The 18,730-nt window shown below is 36.0% G+C and overlaps 1 protein-coding gene across 1 annotated transcript; it reads right to left on the bottom strand.

Moving 5' to 3' along the window:
- On the bottom strand, positions 3,767-14,671 carry LOC109725412 (the record flags this gene model as incomplete). The annotated part of the gene is given in 6 exon segments (XM_020254594.1): positions 3,767-4,563; positions 5,506-5,630; positions 6,021-6,233; positions 6,858-7,850; positions 7,976-8,061; positions 14,532-14,671. Coding segments are annotated over 6 exon segments (1,926 nt in total). The 3' UTR covers positions 3,767-4,060.

Here is an 18,730-nt window from a genome sequence, read left to right as displayed (position 1 = left end):
AATTAAAGTATGAATCCTAAATATATTAGGATTGGGGTACGTTTTAAGTTGAGCATTATAAATAGACATTGTGGCTCTCTTTTTTGGGAGTAGTACGGCTGGAACCATTGGGGTGTCGTACCAAAGAGAGAAAAACAAAGAGAGAGTTATTTTAGTGCACCTTGTGCACGGGTGCACGCGTAGAGGTCTTCTTTGTGGGTTTATAGAAGACGAGAGAAAGGTAGAAGATATTCAAGAAAGAGGGCTCGGGTTGTAGCTACTCTGTGCAGAAGAGGAGTCAGGTGTAATCTTCTCTTATTTAATGAATCTTATTTTACCTGCATATTTTTTTTCTCTTTTATGATTGTATCAGCTTTTGCTGAGGAGACGGGTTTATGGTAAAAATCCGATTTGACATTTCCGTTGCGAAATCCCAACAATCGATACCGGATCCACAGCAGTCGGTCTGGGAGCGGGTTGCGGATTCACGAGATCCGGTACCGGGCGAGTACCGGATTCGCAACATTTCAGAACTTGACAACAAGGAAGACGAGTGGTGAGGGGCGTGAAAAGGATGGACTTTACTTACTGGATCAAAGTGCTTATGCTCTAATTAGTCATAATGAAGATAATCATGAAGATACATGGCACTCTCGATTAGGTCACCCATCTGATCGCATTCTTCGTGTTATTTTTCCTAGCCTAAAATCTTCATTTAATAATTGTGAAACTTGTTTCTTTCTAAGCAACATCGTTTACCTTATCATAGAAGTGAAAGTAAATGTGAGTCCCCTTTTCATTTAATTCACTCGGATGTTTGGGGTTATGCACCTGTTGACTCATATTCTGGTCATAAGTATTTCATTAGCTTTATTGATGATTATTCACGTATGCTTTGGGTGTACCTATTGAAATCGAAAGGTGAAGTTTTTGATGCTTTCAAAACTTTTCATAAAATGGTTATAACTCAGTTTGATGCAAAAATTAAGATTTTTAGATCTGATAATGGAACTGAATATATGAACAAAACTTTTAGTAGTTACTTACGTGAAAATGGTATTTTGCATCAAACGACATGCCCTGGTAGTTCACAACAAAATGGCATCGCTGAACGCAAAAATCGACACATTTTGGAAGTAGCAAGATCTTTACTCTTTCAAATGAATGTTCCAAAGATTTTTTGGTCTGATGCTGTTTTGACAGCCTGTTACATTATAAATAGATTGCCAACTGTTGTGCTTAAAGATATTTCTCCAATTGAATGCTTAACTAATAAAAAACCATCAGTTGCTCATCTTCGTGTTTTTGGGTGCTCATGCTTTGTTCATGTCTCTGAACATCATAGAGATAAACTTGATCATAAATCCATCAAATGCATTTTTCTTGGTTATTCTGCAACTCAAAAAGGTTTTAAATGTTATGATCCCAAAAGAAAGAAAACTCATATTTCTCGTGACGTACAATTTTCCGAGTCCACCCCTTATTATGTTGACAAGCAAGATAGTTCCTTTAATTCTGCTACATCTCAGGGGGAGTCGTTAAATTATTCCGAATATTTTCCTTTATACTCTAGTTTAGAAACATCTAACAATCATTCTGCTGCTCCCAATTTCGAAGATCATGATTCTTCTAGATTATCTCTACCTCACATTGACAATCAAAGCATAAATACTGATCAAGCAAGTCAGAGCTCACCAAAATCACCTCCTCACCAGCCGGCATCCTTGGAGTTGGGCTCTGATGGCAATTCCAATTCAGGTAGTCAAAGTCCTTTAGTTCTGGAACATGATTCTTTGCCTATTGCTCTACGTAAGGGAAAACGAAATGCACCTAAAGTTACCTATCCTATTGAAAATTATATTTCCTATCATACTTATTCTAACAAATTCAAATCCTTTGTTGCATCCATTGATGGAAATAATGAACCTACTAGTTATGCAGAGGCAATTACTCAACCTGAGTGGAGAAAAGCAATGAAAGAGGAGCTGAATGCTCTTGAAAAAAATCATACATGGGACTTAGCCTTGCTCCCTAAGGGTAAAAAACCTGTTGGTTGCCGATGGGTTTATAAAATTAAGTATCATCCGGATGGGCGTATTGAACGCTACAAGGCACGTCTTGTAGCCAAGGGATTCACTCAGATATATGGTGTTGACTATAAGGAAACTTTTGCACCTGTAGCAAAAATGAGTTCGGTTAGAGTGCTTCTTTCAGTTGCCATTAATTTAGATTGGCCTCTTTACCAACTCGACGTAAAAAATGCTTTTTTGTATGGAGAACTACAAGAAGAAGTCTACATGTCAATACCTCCTGGACATCCAAGAGAGGGGGAGCGAGACTTAGTTTGCCGATTAAGAAAATCAATTTACGGATTAAAGCAATCTCCAAGAGCATGGTTTGAAAAATTAAGTTCAACTATAACAAGTATTGGCTTTGTAAGAAATTCTGCTGATTATTCAATGTTTGTTAAGAAGGAAGGGACGAGCACGACCATTATACTTGTTTACGTGGATGATATCATTCTCACAGGTGATAATCAAAAGGTAATAGAGGATGTTAAGAAATGGTTAAAAATTATGTTTGATATCAAGGACCTTGGCGAATTGAGATACTTCCTTGGCATCGAAGTCGCAAGATCAAAGAAAGGAATTTTTCTCTCTCAAAGGAAGTACACTTTGGACTTACTAAAAGAAACAGGTAAACTTGCTTCTAAACCCTTAGGGACTCCTGTTGATATTCATCCTGACCTTAAAAAGGGCGAGTTGATTGACAATGTTGGATTGTATCAAAGGCTTGTTGGACGTTTGATTTATCTAACAATCCCAATATAGCTTTGATCCAAAGGTATTATATAATCGATCCCAAAACTTGAGCATGCCTGATGCATCACTCTAAACATTTCTACATGTCCACTCTTCATTTCAATTTGCATCTTCTGTAAACTAGGGTCTGCACTCTAATTTCTCTTAAGTCTTTTTCAATAGAGTGGGCTGCAATACCATCGACATAAACCTCACTAAAACTCCAATCCAAAACATCGCATCTCCTCAAATGGTGGTACTTGTGTAGTTATCATCATTATCAAATTCTCCACTACTTTCCAGCTTAATGCATCTACCGCCATATTAGCCATCCTGATTGACATAAAATAGTCACATTATAATCCTTCAATAGCTCTAATCATCAGCATTGCCTCAGATTCAACACCTTCTAGGTAAATAAATTTTTTTGAGATTTTTGTAATTAGTGTAAATTTCACAATACTTACCATATAGATCGTGGCGCCATAATTTAATAACAAAATCATATGTAGGATTTTTTTTTTTCATGTTTCTTCAATTGTTGTGACTCGTAAGCAATTATCCTATCAATTTGCATCGAAGCACACTCCAATCCACTACGAAATGCATCATAAAGATCACAAATCCTTTCCCCATCACTAGTAGAGCAAAAATAGGAGCTGACATTAGCCGACTCTTTAGGTCATTAGAACTCCTTTCGTATTCATCACTCCAAACAAAAACAGAAGGTGCTAAACCACACAAGGGATATTCGAAAATTTCACTTAAAAATAAGCACCTTGCCATCCTAAGGAAGTCCTTGCAAAAAATTAGTACAAATACTACATGCAAACAGTGAGCTCCCCTTTAAACCACATGATAGTTAAAGTTCAAACATGCCAAACCACAAAAGGAGCTTCTCAAAAAGCATTTTGTAGAATTTACCTAATAAATCATATGCTCAAAAGCTCTTTGCAAGTGCTGCCCACAATTACCAACAAAAAAAATTAAGAAAGAAATCCTCCCACCCACAAGCAGGAATATTAATTATTAGAAACTACCTGTCATGTAAACAAAGGAACCACATACAACAAAGAAAGAGAAAATTCTAACTACAAAAATCTAGAACGAGTAATGCTATATGTACTTTGAAAGGCATTCAATATGCAGCTGATGAGCCAGCATAACAAAAATTATTGTTTGTGCGTGATTTAGCTTTTCATACTAACTAACATCTATGTAAAATTTAACTCATCAACTACATTTGAGAATGCCTAGGAAAGTACATTTAGATTACTAGTCTAGAAAATTACGGCACTTCCTGACCGAGCATCGGCACTAGAGGGCGGACGAAGCCCTAGATCGAGGTCGACTTCATCACCCACCCCCGCTCGACATCTAAATTTCATGTCCTCCATCCGCAATGGGAACAAGTTCAAGCACTCACCACTATCATCTTGCCCATCATCATCCCTCACAAACTCATAATTAACTACTTGATCATCTTCTATATCATTATTGCCAATTTCCCCTTCCTCTCTTTCGCTAATTTTGCGACCGACGGAGCAGCAAACTTCGCGCAATTTGAGCTTCCCTCCTCTTTCTTTGCTTTTTGAGCTTGCCACCACTTGCTTCCTTGAAAGGGTTGAATTTTGGAGATCAGAGAATTGGTTGGTGTGATCTTCGATAGATTGTTTCTCACTTTGCTTTGAAATTTCTTGTACGTCTTCCCTTCGCGTAATTTGATCGGAGCAAACTTCTCTTCGCTTGAAAACCCCCCAAAGATAGTACCCTCCACCAAATTCTACATCACAAGGCAAATATCATGAGGATGCCATCTACACCAGCTATAAGGCCCCAAGTACCAAAAAGGAACCAAATTCTACATCACAAGGCAAATATCATGAGGATGCCATCTACACCAGCTATAAGGCCCCAAGTACCAAAAAGGAAAAAAAATGCATATAGAGTTATAGACCGCCCCCCCTCCGACCCCAAAGAAGAGATTATGTTGAGGGAAGCCCCTAAACTCTTTTTAGGGAAAACTCCTTAAAAGCCACGCCGTGGTGTAGCACAATGGCACTTTAGTATCATTGCCGTTAAACAAGTGCCAAGTTGTGCTGTAAACTGCAAACTAGGGGAAAATAACAAGGCAAAATGATATAAGTTAACCTTATACACAAGGTTTTCAATGAGGCAGGTGATTATAATATGCTTGGATTTAACAGCAACTTTAATGGCTGACCCTTTCAAAGACCAAAACAACAACCACAACCACAGCAAACAAAGTGCGACATGTTGAACCACAAAGTGATAAAATGCTAATAATGCATGAGGGATTTTTGAAGTTTTCCCTCTCTATCGCTCCCCAATCAACTTTTTCGAGTTGATTTATGTTAATCCTTTAGCTAAATTAGGCATTCCATTGAATTTTTGTCACTTGTGGTCGTGCACTGCAAATGGAATTCATAGCTATGTAATCTAAAAAGCGGGGAAAGCCAGAATTCCTAATTCAGCCAGGTGAAAAAGTTAAATCAAACAAAAGTTGGGTAGATGTTAATAAAATGAAAATAATAGAAACGGAAGGGTTTAATTCTAAAATGGCCTATAGCTTTCGGAACTTAAAAGTACAATTATTCAGAAAAGACTAATCATATAAATAAGAAACAGGTTATAAAAAAAATGAGGTGGATTTTAATTTGCACTAAAACAAAGAAAGCTTAGTACACGCTAAATTTTAACTTACTGTGGTAATTTATTGGCAGTACAAGAGAAGAGAACACAAGCAACTCAGCCTCATCAAACACAGCCTTCAGAACAAGGTCATGATCAATGACATCAGCGAGAAGATGATCCAACTCCGGATTTGCCCTAGAAAACAAAAAAAGATTTTCAAAATGAGGTCTAAGGTATTTGCATATATTCCTGTTCAAATTTATCTACTGACCTAGACACCCTTCCAAAATCTCTTCTTTTTTTTTTTACGTCCTTCAAAAAACTATACAATACACATGCTTGAATTTTTTTCTTTAGAGGCCTTTCTTTAAAAAAGTTTTTCTATTTCAAAATAAATATACCCATATTTGATGATTCCCCAATCTTAAGACAAGGGCAATTCTGTAAAGAACTTTACTTCCGAGATGTGCATGAAAATTCAAATTTTTACAAGGGTATGTAAGTAGACAAATCTGCTAGGTTCTATATGTTTTGATTTAAGATGCAGCGCAAAAATGACTCGGAAGAAGATATATACATATATACCTTGTATTGTCTGGGAAGAAAAAGAGAGCAATATTGTCGTCACTTGGAGGTGAAGTCTGGAAACTCTTTGGCCATGAATCCAACCTTGAAATCTTTATCGTACGGAGAATTGGCGGCAAAGTTTTGGAAATATTAGACACTCTCTCACATGCTTTTGTAGACAAGTGCGCAGAGAGCAGGCCATACTCTTTGTCGCCAATCTGAAAGCATCCACTATTATAAAGGACGAGAATGGCAATCAAAAAGGCATACATGAGATGGGTGGTAAAGAAAAAAGAAAGATTATATTAAATTTGTAAAGAAAGGATGAATGCCTAATTATTAGACAATAATTTTATATATGGCCTCTAAAAGTAAGTCCGGCCTCTAAAAGTAAGTCCGAGCAAAATCATTTATTTACACAATTATAACTGTATAATCTGAATTTTCATAAGTACCAACCAAAAATGCAATTTCTGTAATTAAATAACCTTGGTTTAAATTGAAGAGCTATCCATAGTTGTGCAAGAAACTTCACTTCAATATGGAAGGACATATATTGAATTTCAGATTTTGCAGGGATAAATGTGTAAATAAATCATATCACAGATGCATATACGTAACTGCATCATTTCTATATTAACTTTTGAAATTTTAAATGTTGAATGCAATGAAATATTACACATTATTCACAGTTTTGTAGTGTGGGCAATTCCTTGGACAGTATAATTCAGTCCTATCGTCCAAACTGTGAAAAAAGTTCATGTGTAATTGACCTCCGAATACAACAAAAAATGAGTTGAAACAATATTAAAAAAAATAACATATTAGAGTTGTCGACAAGACTTAGTTATTCACCTCCAAATTCGAGAGCGATCTGGTTTTGCGGGAAAGTAAAGGGGCTGATTCGTTGTTTCCGACCTACACGGCACATTCAATTGAACATCTTGAGTTTCCACGTGAACAATTGGTTGACAGAGAGTCAGTGCTTTTGGACATTCAATATCGGGCTTATTCAATTGAGCTTTTTGGTTTTCCACATGACCAATTGGTTCAGCGAGATTAGGTGCCTTGGAACATTCAATCTCAGGCCTATTCAATTGAGCATCTTGGTTTTCCTCTCGAACAATCGGGTCAGGGAGAGTAAGTTCCTCCGAACATTCAGTCTCAAGCCTATTCAATCGAGCATCTTGGTTTTCCACGTGAACAGTTAGTTCGGCAAGAGTAGGTGCCTTGGAACTTTCAACATCAAGCCTATCCATAACTTCATCAGGAGGATTAGTAAGTTCCTTAGCATATTTTAATGACAATAAAGGCTTGTTGGCACCAAGAAGGTTAACTAGATACTCTTCATCGGATATATCCTCGTCCTCTTCTAATATCAACCTTCTCCTCCTCCCCTTTGACTTCTCACTGGGAGTACACTCAGCTTCATCATTTTGTATTTGCACTTGAATACAAGTTTCGCTCTTTGCAATTTGGTTCTCATCTTCGTTTGTGACATACTGAGCATGTCCTAATGATGAAATGGCGTCATTTCCTTCCTCAAACTGATCTTCCTCATTTAGTATTAACTTTCTCCTCTTTTTTCCATTTTCCTTTAGCGAAGAAACATGAAAGTCATTTGGTACCTTCTCCTCTATTTTTTCAATAGTTGAATCCTTCTTTAAATGACTTAGCATCGTATTTTTGTGCTTTTTCTTTTTACAACCAGTAGAAGAACTATTTTTCTTAACGGGTCGAAAAAGATACTTAACATTCTTGCAAGGCCTAGGCTCGCATGGCTCGCATTGCTCGCACGACCAATGTATTTCTTTATCTTTCAAATCTGGTAATTTATCCATGCAGTACCTGAGGCATAACAGAGTGGAAATATGGTGAACAAAATAAAATTAGCAAAACTAACAAAAAAAACAGTATAAGATTACATGAAGATGAGCTTGCATGGTAATAAAAACTAAATTGTATCGGCATACCTGTGCTCAGCTGATTTCTTGCATATACCACAGTATATTAGAAGTTCTGAATAACCTGTGACGCCACATTTTTGGCAAATAGCTGTCTGCAATAGAGAAATTAGGAAATTTAGCACTAATTTGTACATAAATGTGCCAAAGAGAACGTGACAAAGTAGTTTGATCAAAGACGACTATTAAGAAGTTGCACAAACTTCTCAGATGTCAAAAAATAAACACTACTGATGAATCCAGGTATGCACCAATCTTTGCTTTATATACATATATACATACATTAAAGAACAAAAGCACGCACAATACAACATGAAAAAATATATATATATATAAGAACTATATTAATATTCCTAATCTTGTTCTTTATATCATTTTTAGATGCAAATGTCAAACCCAACTTACAACAAAATGCTAATTATGAAGAAATCATCTCTAGATGACTTGAGTTCAGCGTATTACTTCTGCTGTACAGAACTTGAATGCTTCAGCAATTCTACTAACTACTTACATAAAGTACCTCAAGTCATAAGAGTTGACAAAATTCATGATGCATATATACAGAATCTTCAGCTGTAAAATCAGATAAAACGAGAAACTACATATTTTCTTCGATAAGAATTCTATGTTCTTCTACTATTTTTATTATTCAAATCTCCATCCCTATGTGTTGAAGTGAAAATTTTTTATAATAGCCTGATGACCGTACTAATGGTCAGACGCTAAATATTTATGTGCCTTTGTAGCTATATGACAAAGTTCAAAGCAAAAGATTTGGCGAGTACCCCATTTAATTCAAAGTCTTCCACTAAAAGCGAAGTTCTTACAGGCTAACAAAAACTTTAGTCAACAATAAAAACATTTTGTTACAATAAAATGGAGGTGAACACCTAATACGCATGCAACAAATTTTGTATGCTATTATGTACTATAGCAACTACAATATGTAGACAAACAGAAATTCCGTAAACCAATTCACACCATGATTAAACCTACATAAGATAAATCATAGATCTTTATTCTATTACAATTTTCCATATCAAGTTTACTCAAAGTATCAGCTATTTTTCTCTTTCCTCTACATCTTTTCCTACCTCTTCCTACACAATAAACTTGTATTTGTTCTTCTTCCCCTTCACTCTGCACAAGACATTTACGAAAATCTTCTACTAATCTTCTACCACCCTCCTCTGTAATTATTTCACATATCTCTATACCCAAACTAAACACATGAGCACTTCTACGAAAAACTTCTACCATCGGATGATGCCATGCTTAGATTCTCTCTCTGTACTTAGACAATTAAAATCAATGGATCACACGAACCAAGCAAGTAATCAGTTGATTTTAAATCTCCATAACATAACCTTTGTCTTTCTCTCGATTTCACATATCTTGGCCCCCAACCAAACACATGAGAACTTCAACAAAATAAACTTTTACCACCCTCTCTCTACTTATTTCACATATCTCCGCACCCAAACTAAACAAATGAGCATTTCTACAAAAAAGCCTTTCGCCATCAAACATCAAAACATGCCATGCTTAGATTCTCCCTCTACACTTAACCAACTAATATCCATGGATCTCATAGACCAAACAAGTAACCAATTGATTTTAAATCTCCATTACATAACATGTCTTTCTTTTTATTTCTCTTCCAGATACATAACACAAAAGAAATGTTATACTTATATTTTCCACACCCTCCTCTTTCCTTTTCCCTAAATTTTTCCAATCATTTTCACCTCCCCTCCCAAATCTATCTTTATTATTTGATATAAGAATAAGTTGCCAACAAGATTAGATGGGAAAAGATTACTCTAAACAATGGATCATTGAATTAGCGAACCCAGTTGAAGTGACCTAGATTGCCCATAGTATATACAATTTAAACTTTCAGACAAGCTAACATGTCTAAAAGGAACAAGGTTCAATATAACAATTTTAGTTATAATTCAACATCCTATACTTGACGGTTGCATTTGGTTAGGCAAACTTGGAACCATCGGTATAAGTGATTCATGTTCTTATTGCTTGTCTAAGGTGATTCTCCGCCCGGTTCTATTTAAAATCGACTCAGAGATCCTATACTCCAAGATTGTTGGCTACATAGGCTTCGAAACCTAGAACAGAAATTACTATAAGTGAATTCCTGCTCTTATTATTTGTTTGAGGGGATTTTCCTCGTGGCTTTCATTTCAAAATCATTCTTAAGCAATAGATATCAACTATGATCTCAATATGAACAAAAAAAAAAACACCTTATGCCATCCTCGCCATCAATGCTAATCATTATATTTTAACACCGACATCGTGACAACAATCATCGTTGTCGCCCTAACCATTATCAATGCAACATACACGAACCACCACCATTGTAACAGCCTCGATCTCCGTAGTCATGTTTCTTTATTATTCTTGCCACCACTATCACCACCAATGCCACCACCACCATCACCACTAATGCCAGCGCCACCATTGCTAGTAGCACCATCAACTTGATAACTACTACTACCACCAACAAACACTGCCACAACTACCACCAACACCGCTACAGCTCTTACTGCAACTATCACTACCAACCACCTCCACGTAGGGGTGTAATGAAGGATATGCCATATTTACCCGAGTCGAAACAAGCCAGGGGCAGGCCAATCATAGCATGGCCCAAGCCGAAATTCTTGGAGCCCCAGCCTAGCACGGCCTCCCAGCCCAAACGATTGCCCTGCCCGTGCTGGTTAGGGATTCAAGCCATTTATTTATTATTATTTTTATTAATTTTATTTAGAAATTTAAAATTAAAAATATTAAAAATTATTTAAAATACTATTTTAAATGATATCTTAGTAAAAAATTTACAAGTTTCAAAAAAATTTTATAAAATTAAAAAAATAAAAAATTTAAAAAAATAAAATTTTAGAATATTAATATTTTTGGACCAAAATGCCCTCCCGAACAATCATGACTGTTGGGAAGGGCATTTTGGTCCTAATACCCAACACCCAAGGGTTTGGTACCCTTGGGAGACTGCTAAGACTGGCAGGCCAAGCTTGTTGCCTAGCTCCTAACTCCCAAGGCATTAGTTGGGAGCACTTGGGAGTTGGGGATATTCCCAACTCCCAAGGGCCAGGCCGCGGGCCTTCCCTTAGAACCCAACATCAACCTGTTTCGAGTGGGGCTGGACCGGGCTGGGCCGGGCCGGGCCAACAGGCCATGAAGAGGCCCAGCACGGCAGGACCATCAAGAGAAGACCCGACACAGCACAGCCATAAGGTGGAGGACCAGCACGGCCCAGAATACACGGCCAGGTCAAGTTGCACAAGTGCTACATGACCAGTGCCTTACCTCTGATTGTCACGAGCTACCCGGCCCATTTTCCACCCTACCTCCACTACACACCACTATGAAGTACCACCATTACATATCATTATTCTCTCTAACCAACTATCACCAACATTGCCACTGGGGATGTCAACAAGGCAGGTTCGAGTCGGGTTTTAAAAATATAGACCCAACCCGAACTACCAAAACCAAAATACAAACGCAAACCCGAACCCAAAGAAATTTGGAAATCCATATCCAAACCGAATCGGACAAAAAATCGAAACTCAAGACCAAACCCAAAAAAAAAACCCAAAACCAAACATTTTTTTACCAAATTTAAAAACATATCTCACTCAAATCTAAATTTTCAAAGTAGAAATTCAAATTTTTATACATATTTATATAATATAAAATTGGTTAGGGCTCAGGTTTTATTCAAGTTTGGGTTCAAGTTCAGGTTTGAATTCAGGTTCGAGTCGAATATAGATTAAAACCATATCTTAAACCAAATATGTTAGGTTTTTAATTTTTATACCTATAACCAAAACCATGCCTATTTAGCATCGGACAAACCTGCCAAGTACGAGTTCGGCTAAAATTTCGAGTATACATACCATTGACATCCCTAATTGCCACCACTACTTCTATCGTTGCTAGCACAACCACCAACACTACTACCACTACGACAATCAATACTTCTGGCATTGCAACCATTATCTCTAGTCACTGTCAAAATAGTCTGTCAAACTTGAACAAAAAGCAGCAAAAACTCGCAATTCGAATACAATCAAAAATCACCCCAATCCTAATTCCACTTCAAATTATATATTTTGAAACCAAATACGCCTTTAGACAATGTCTTAATGGGGCATATTGTGAGGATAGTGACATATATCCCCCAACTATAACCCCACACCCATAAGAATGCGAAAATTCCATTAGAAATGAAGCCAACCCAAACATCTCCACGATTGTCCAATTCCTCAGGATAGTAATTCCGTCGATCAAAGTGGAAATAAGAGAATCCTTATGGGATAAAGCAATATGCACCATCAACAGCCAAACACTTTTACAAATATCAATTCTCTAACCAAACATTAGTTTACAAATTAATCTAACGAAGGTATTACTCAAAAATCAAACATTGAATAATTATTAGAAAAAAAAAAGATTGAATCCTATCCATCATACAAGCTACTTCTAAAGAAAAGCTAAGGTGTGTTTGGGTAAAAGATAATATCCTAGTGATTTGAAGTATCAAAGAGAAGCACAATATAAATTTCACCTTCAACAGCTTATCCTTTATAACAATAGCAAAAGCTTTAGGCAAAACTAAGAGTTTGATTTTTTATCAATGAATTAAATTGAAGCTTATGCTTCTGGTTCTTAAAATCTCATTTTATCTCCTCACCCCAAGAATAGTTCAAACTTTAACTTTATATATGTCAAAAGCTCCACCAAAAGTGGTTTGTATTTGAAGGTATCACAAAGCCTTGTATTGAATTCCTAACTTAGACAAAATGTTCTGATTTTATTCTATGCAGTTGATACCTATCAAAACCAAGAACATTAAGATTTCGTAATAAATAATGGGCTAAAACATCAAACCATAGAGAAGAAACAATTATGAATAATACAATTTACCATATAACCACAATAAATCTATAAAATATAACCATAGCTAAGGGAGAGAGGTATCTCCAAGCTTTCGCCATGTAGGCAGTTTGCAAATATTCAAATCTCCACCTCAATACACATCCGGTAGGGATTCCAAGGGGGGTATGCATCCATGATATTGCTTAACATATTCCCTACCCTACTCTCTTAGTAGAACCAAACATGACATTAAATATGTACAATTCACATGGCCCCACTAATAATGCTTGTGGAAGCGGCTGTAATTTTGCATAAAACAAATAATATATACCAATTGTGTTAGCAACTTATTGTCAAAATGCTTTCACTTGAAATAACTAATACTAATATCCTTGTCCAACACATAGCCATCCATTTTCTCCACATTGTTATCTATAGGACTACTGAGATGTCAGGGTAAAATGAACAAGGTATAATCTAAAGGCATTTGAGCCCCAATCGATACATCAACCTTCTTCTATGGTCATGTTAATGCTTCATATCCTCTGAGGAGGAATGATGAACTAGTGGCACACATAGCAACCTAAGCTTTTGAGACACTTAAACCTACGCATACGTTAACACTATGCACATGTATCGAGCATAAGCATGCCATTGAAACTTGACTCCCTTTACCACCGATCAATTTCTTTAATCGGGAATCTAGAAGAAGTATAGAGAAAGAAAAACTTGCAAACACAAACACATTATTATCTCATTATTTTATTCTACTTTCTATCTTAAGACCAAGACATGTGCTAGGATTCTCTTGACTTGCATACTTTATTTTTCTTAATCTAGCAATCTTACCACCTTTACCCACAATAGAAATCTTAGGAAAGAATTCATCCCCAATAAACAACACAACCAACTCACATTACCCAAATGTTGCTACCACCCATTCCAAATTTTTTGTTCTCTTCTTCTTATCTAAGAAACCCTACCAAACATGCAAGCATCAAATTCACCTCTCAAAACAAATACACTCAAAATCAAGTCCATCTTCACCAACACACCCAACTAAAATCCAAAACCCTCAAAACCCTAAACCACACCGAGCAATGGCATACCATCATTGAGACTCTTAAACCCAACAAAAAGGAAAGAGTTTTGCTGGGGTTTAGAGCAAGAAAAAGCAATTGCTTCACTATTTCATGTACTAGTCTCACAAGATTATCAAGAAAAAAAAAAATTCACTCGCCCACTCGGTCCCACACGCCTCGCCCACCCCGCTTCGGGGAGGGGTGGGTCGCGGGGCCGTAGGAGGAGGAGGGGGGCGGAGAGGGAGGAGGAGGAGGAGGAGGAGAGCAAAACCCTAGGCGAGGAGGGGAGGAATCCGCGGCGGAGCATGGCGGAGACGTCGCCGACCCTCTAAAAGCGGAACAGAGAGAGAGTGAGAGAGAGGGTTTTGGGGGAATGGATTGCGGGGGACAAAAAGATAATAAGAATAGTGTTGTAATCTGTCAGGAAAAGGTATAAAAAGAATTTGTTAAGAATCCATTAACCTCCAGCAAACTTATCAAGAAGGAAACAACAATAATACCACACTATACAACACACAGTAAACAGCAAAACGAAGTTAGAGAGCAAGCAAAAGGCATACCATCATTGAGACTCTTAAAACCCAACAAAAAGGAAGGGGTTTTGTTGGGGTTTAGAGCGAGAAAACGCAATTGTTTCACTCTTTCTTGTAATAATCTCACAAGATTATTAAGAAAAAAGAGAAACACCACAATCAATCCATAATGCTCTAGAAATTACTTCAAATTATTATTAAAAAAAAATTTAAGAGAGAGAACAAAGAAAAACCCCACCACGGGCACAGCAATGGAGTTAAGAGGGGGGGGGGGGCGGTTTAAATAGGGTTTAGGGAGGGATTCGGGGAGTCGAAGCGACGCGGCGATATTTATGACTTATCTACGCCTAATTCGAATCCGGAGGGAAACGGGGAAACGGATTCACCCGCACACGAACCGCCACGATCGCGGCGACGAGGGGGGAACGTACGGGCGAGATTTAGTTTCGGAAAGGTTCGTGGGCACGTGGAGACGCGTGATTGGGGGATCCGTTGTTAGTGGGGTTTCGTGGGGCCATAAATGACGGCGATTATTATTATTATTTTTTTTGGAAAAAAAAAATAAAAGAAAAAATCTCAACAAACTCTAAAACGAATTTTGGATAAAATTTTTGATTCAAAAATCTGAAACTGATTTTCCAAAATTTTAGGGAAAATATATGGTTAGTCCCTGTAATCTTCATTCGGCGAATTGGACTCTATTTCAAAAATTATGATGAAATAATAATATTCAAAATTTTGCACCGCATCCTTTCGGAAAGTAAAAAGATGAATCAAATTATTGCCAATATTTTTTAAAATCAGTTTGAAGAGCGACTCAAAAATATTGTTAGATCAGGAGTCACTAGATCAAATCAACCATGTCATAAATAATTAATTATTATGTTTAATTTTATTTTATATATAGAGTCCGGCTATTATATTCTTATCAGTACGATCGGCTTCATATTCATAAGTCGTTTTTAATGATAAATTTTTGAATCAACAATTTGTATTGTTAAACATAATTTAGAACATTTGAAGCTTAAAGATATCAAATTTCATAATTTTTTTATATCATTTACCTTACGATCAAAATATCTCAAAATTGATCACTTTTAACGGCCGGTATAGGATACTTGTTAATTCAACGGTGTAAATAGGGGTGGAAACGAGCCGAGCTCGAGCGAGCTTACCTCGGCCCAAATTCGGCTTGAAATTAATTTCGAGCCTAAATTTAAGCTCGAGCTTGGATTGAAATTAATTCGAGCCGAGCTCGAGCGAGCCTAATTTCGAGTCGAGCGAGCTCGAGCCCTAAGTGAGCCGCTTGAAATTCTCAACATCATACGATCAATAGTTTAATTTGTATATAACATTATCTATAATTTGATACAAAAATATGTCAAATAGTTCAAAGTACAAAATAATTATATGAAATATAATATTATAATATGAAAAAAAAGAATTTATGAGTTGAATATCTAATCTTTTCCGCCTCACATGTATTTTCTGCCTCACATGTATTTTCTTTCGCCTTCAATCTCCATATTATTCATTTTCATTTATGCAATCAAAAATAAATAAATTATATAGATAAATATTGGATTAAACTATCCAATCATATATAACTAAAATTAAAATTTTATATGAATAATAATTTTTTACTTTAAAATAGTTCTTGTATAATTTTTCTCAAGCATACAATTAATAGCAAGATAGCAACGCGGGTATATGCTGTTACTTGTAACTTTGAGGGTTTCTGGCTTGCCACTTAGGGTGAGAGACAGAAAAAGAGAAAAAAGAGAAATATATTGAAAATTTAGAGCTCTGTGAAAGAAAGAAAAAAAATGGTATAAACTTTAGTAAAATTTTGCTCGCTTTTATTTGTCTATTGGGTTTTGTTTTATGGACGCAACAACATTAGCCTAATTTTAACTAAACTCAGATTATCACTCAGCCTATATATAATTAAAAAAATATATTATATTTATATATTTTTAATATATATATATATATATATATAGTGTAGAACTACTACTGCTATCGAAAATATAGAGGATTTTGATGTTTTCGAATTTTTGACCCTTTGATTAAGAAATGGTATGATTGGGATGATTGGCGGTCACCCTAAGGATTAAATAATATCCCTAGATTGAATAGTCCCTAACAAGATAATAATAGTATTAATCCAAAAAATAAAAAATAATTAAAGGGGTTGATCTTAACAGAATCAAAAAATCGAAAGCACCAGATCCTCTGTATTTGTTGATAGGCATAGTAACTCTACTATAGTATATATATATATATATATATATATATAAATATATATATATATATATATATATATATATATATATATTCGAGCTTTTCGAGCCTAATTCGAACGAGTCGAGTAACACTCAAGCTCGGCTTGAAATGAATTTCGAGCTTTTTTTTTGTTCAAGCTCGGCTTTTTTAATTTCGAGTCGAGCTCGAGCGAGCCAAATATCGAGTCGAACGCGAGTCGAACGCGAGCCGGCTCGCTCATTTGCCAGCCCTATCCTCGCCCTCTCTTCCTCTCCATCAATTTCTTTCTCTTTCTCTCTCTCTCTAAAATTTGAGGCCCTTTCTCTTAGTCAGCTTCTCTCTCTCTCTCTCTCTCTCTCAAATTTGAGGCACACTTCTTCTTTTTTTTTCCGCGTAGGGGAGGGCAAGGACGGGCGCTCACCGGCCACGCGGCGCCTATCCGTATCATCTCCAAACTTTTTTAGTTTTAGTTTGGGGATGATGCACATAAAATTTTTGTCCCATAATCTGAGGACCAAAGTTGTAATTTACTATTTTGTTTTTTTTGTTGCTGTAAAATATTGGATGAAAAAATTGTAAATAAATTCACGGTCTACTTTTATATGTTTTTAATATATAAAATTTTATTTAAGAAATAAAAAATAAATACGTTACCTTGGAGCGAAGATACTCATGTACATTAAAAGTTGCAATAGGAGAGCTCTCCATGTGCAGGTCCCACATCTGAAAATGCAGGAAATAACATGTGACACCTCTAGATTTGTAGTTCTTTATAAAAGATATAATGTGGTCAAACCTCTTAACCTGGCTATAGAATTTGGACGGTGGCTAGGTTCAAGAGATTAAGAGAGTTAAGTATGCTAAGACTAGAGTAGCCCTAGGACGGGTGACTCCCTCAGAAGTGGGGCGTCACATAACAATTGAGGCTGACTGCAAAGTCCACAATTTTTTTTTTTTTGGCTTAATATAGAACATAATGACAACATAAATAATATATGGTAGGACAAAAAAAATTGTAGAAAAGAGTCTCAACAATGAAGTTTTAGAAATCACAGTAGCTGAATATAAAGATTTTAGTAAAACAATTAGAGAAAGGCTTGGTCAAGTCAGGTTGGTCAATCCGCTGACTGAAAAACAAATGTCAACTATTTCAAATGGGATAATTTTAAATATTTTGCAGTTAATGACCCTTTAAAAATCAGTTGACTTGCCAGGCTAGTATAAGGTGAACCGTCAATCAACAAAGAATACTCACAGTAATGAAGATTAACTTCCACATAAGGCTACACTACCTTTAAATTCATGTAGTCGCGACTTAGAATATATCTTCCATCTTTTGGAAACTTTATATCAGAAATAGAAGAAATTATCTCGCTAAAGAAAGTCCCAGATTTTTTATTTTCACGATCACGTAGTCTGCAACAGAAAATATCAAATCATCAACCCCCTTTGCTAAAGAAACTATTAANTTTTGAAAGAGAAATAATTTGATCATTTTTTAAAAAAATTAGATCAAACCTGTAAAATACTAAAATACGATCTATTTTTACAAAATCTCAGATTAGTTAATTGTTTATGCAAATTGATTAAAAGAAGAAAAAAAAAAACTACAAGAGCTACCTGAGCATCTCATCAAAACGCAAATTATAGAAAAAGAAAGTTAAAATAATTATAGAAACGTATTTTCACTTTTTACCCATTTTAGGTTTTGCTTGGTCCGGACGAAACCGCCTGTCAAAAGTTGTGCGGGTTTTCTTTGGAGGAGGAATTCTACACTGTCACACTTGCACCACATCATCAATAACAAGCCAATTACATTCCTTCTTTTCAAACAAAAGTACAATAAAAATATTTTTTTACAATCATGATGGGACATATATTCTTAGAGAGGCCAGACTGTCATAAATGCAAATCTGGTCACGTGTAAAAAAAATCCATAGCCCGGTATTGTAGGCTGCAGT

This window comes from Ananas comosus, linkage group 20 (assembly GCF_001540865.1).
Source record: "Ananas comosus cultivar F153 linkage group 20, ASM154086v1, whole genome shotgun sequence".
Classification (NCBI taxonomy): domain Eukaryota; kingdom Viridiplantae; phylum Streptophyta; class Magnoliopsida; order Poales; family Bromeliaceae; genus Ananas; species Ananas comosus.
The sequence above is the reverse complement of the archived record's forward strand: the minus strand, read 5'-3'. Positions and strand labels throughout refer to the sequence as shown.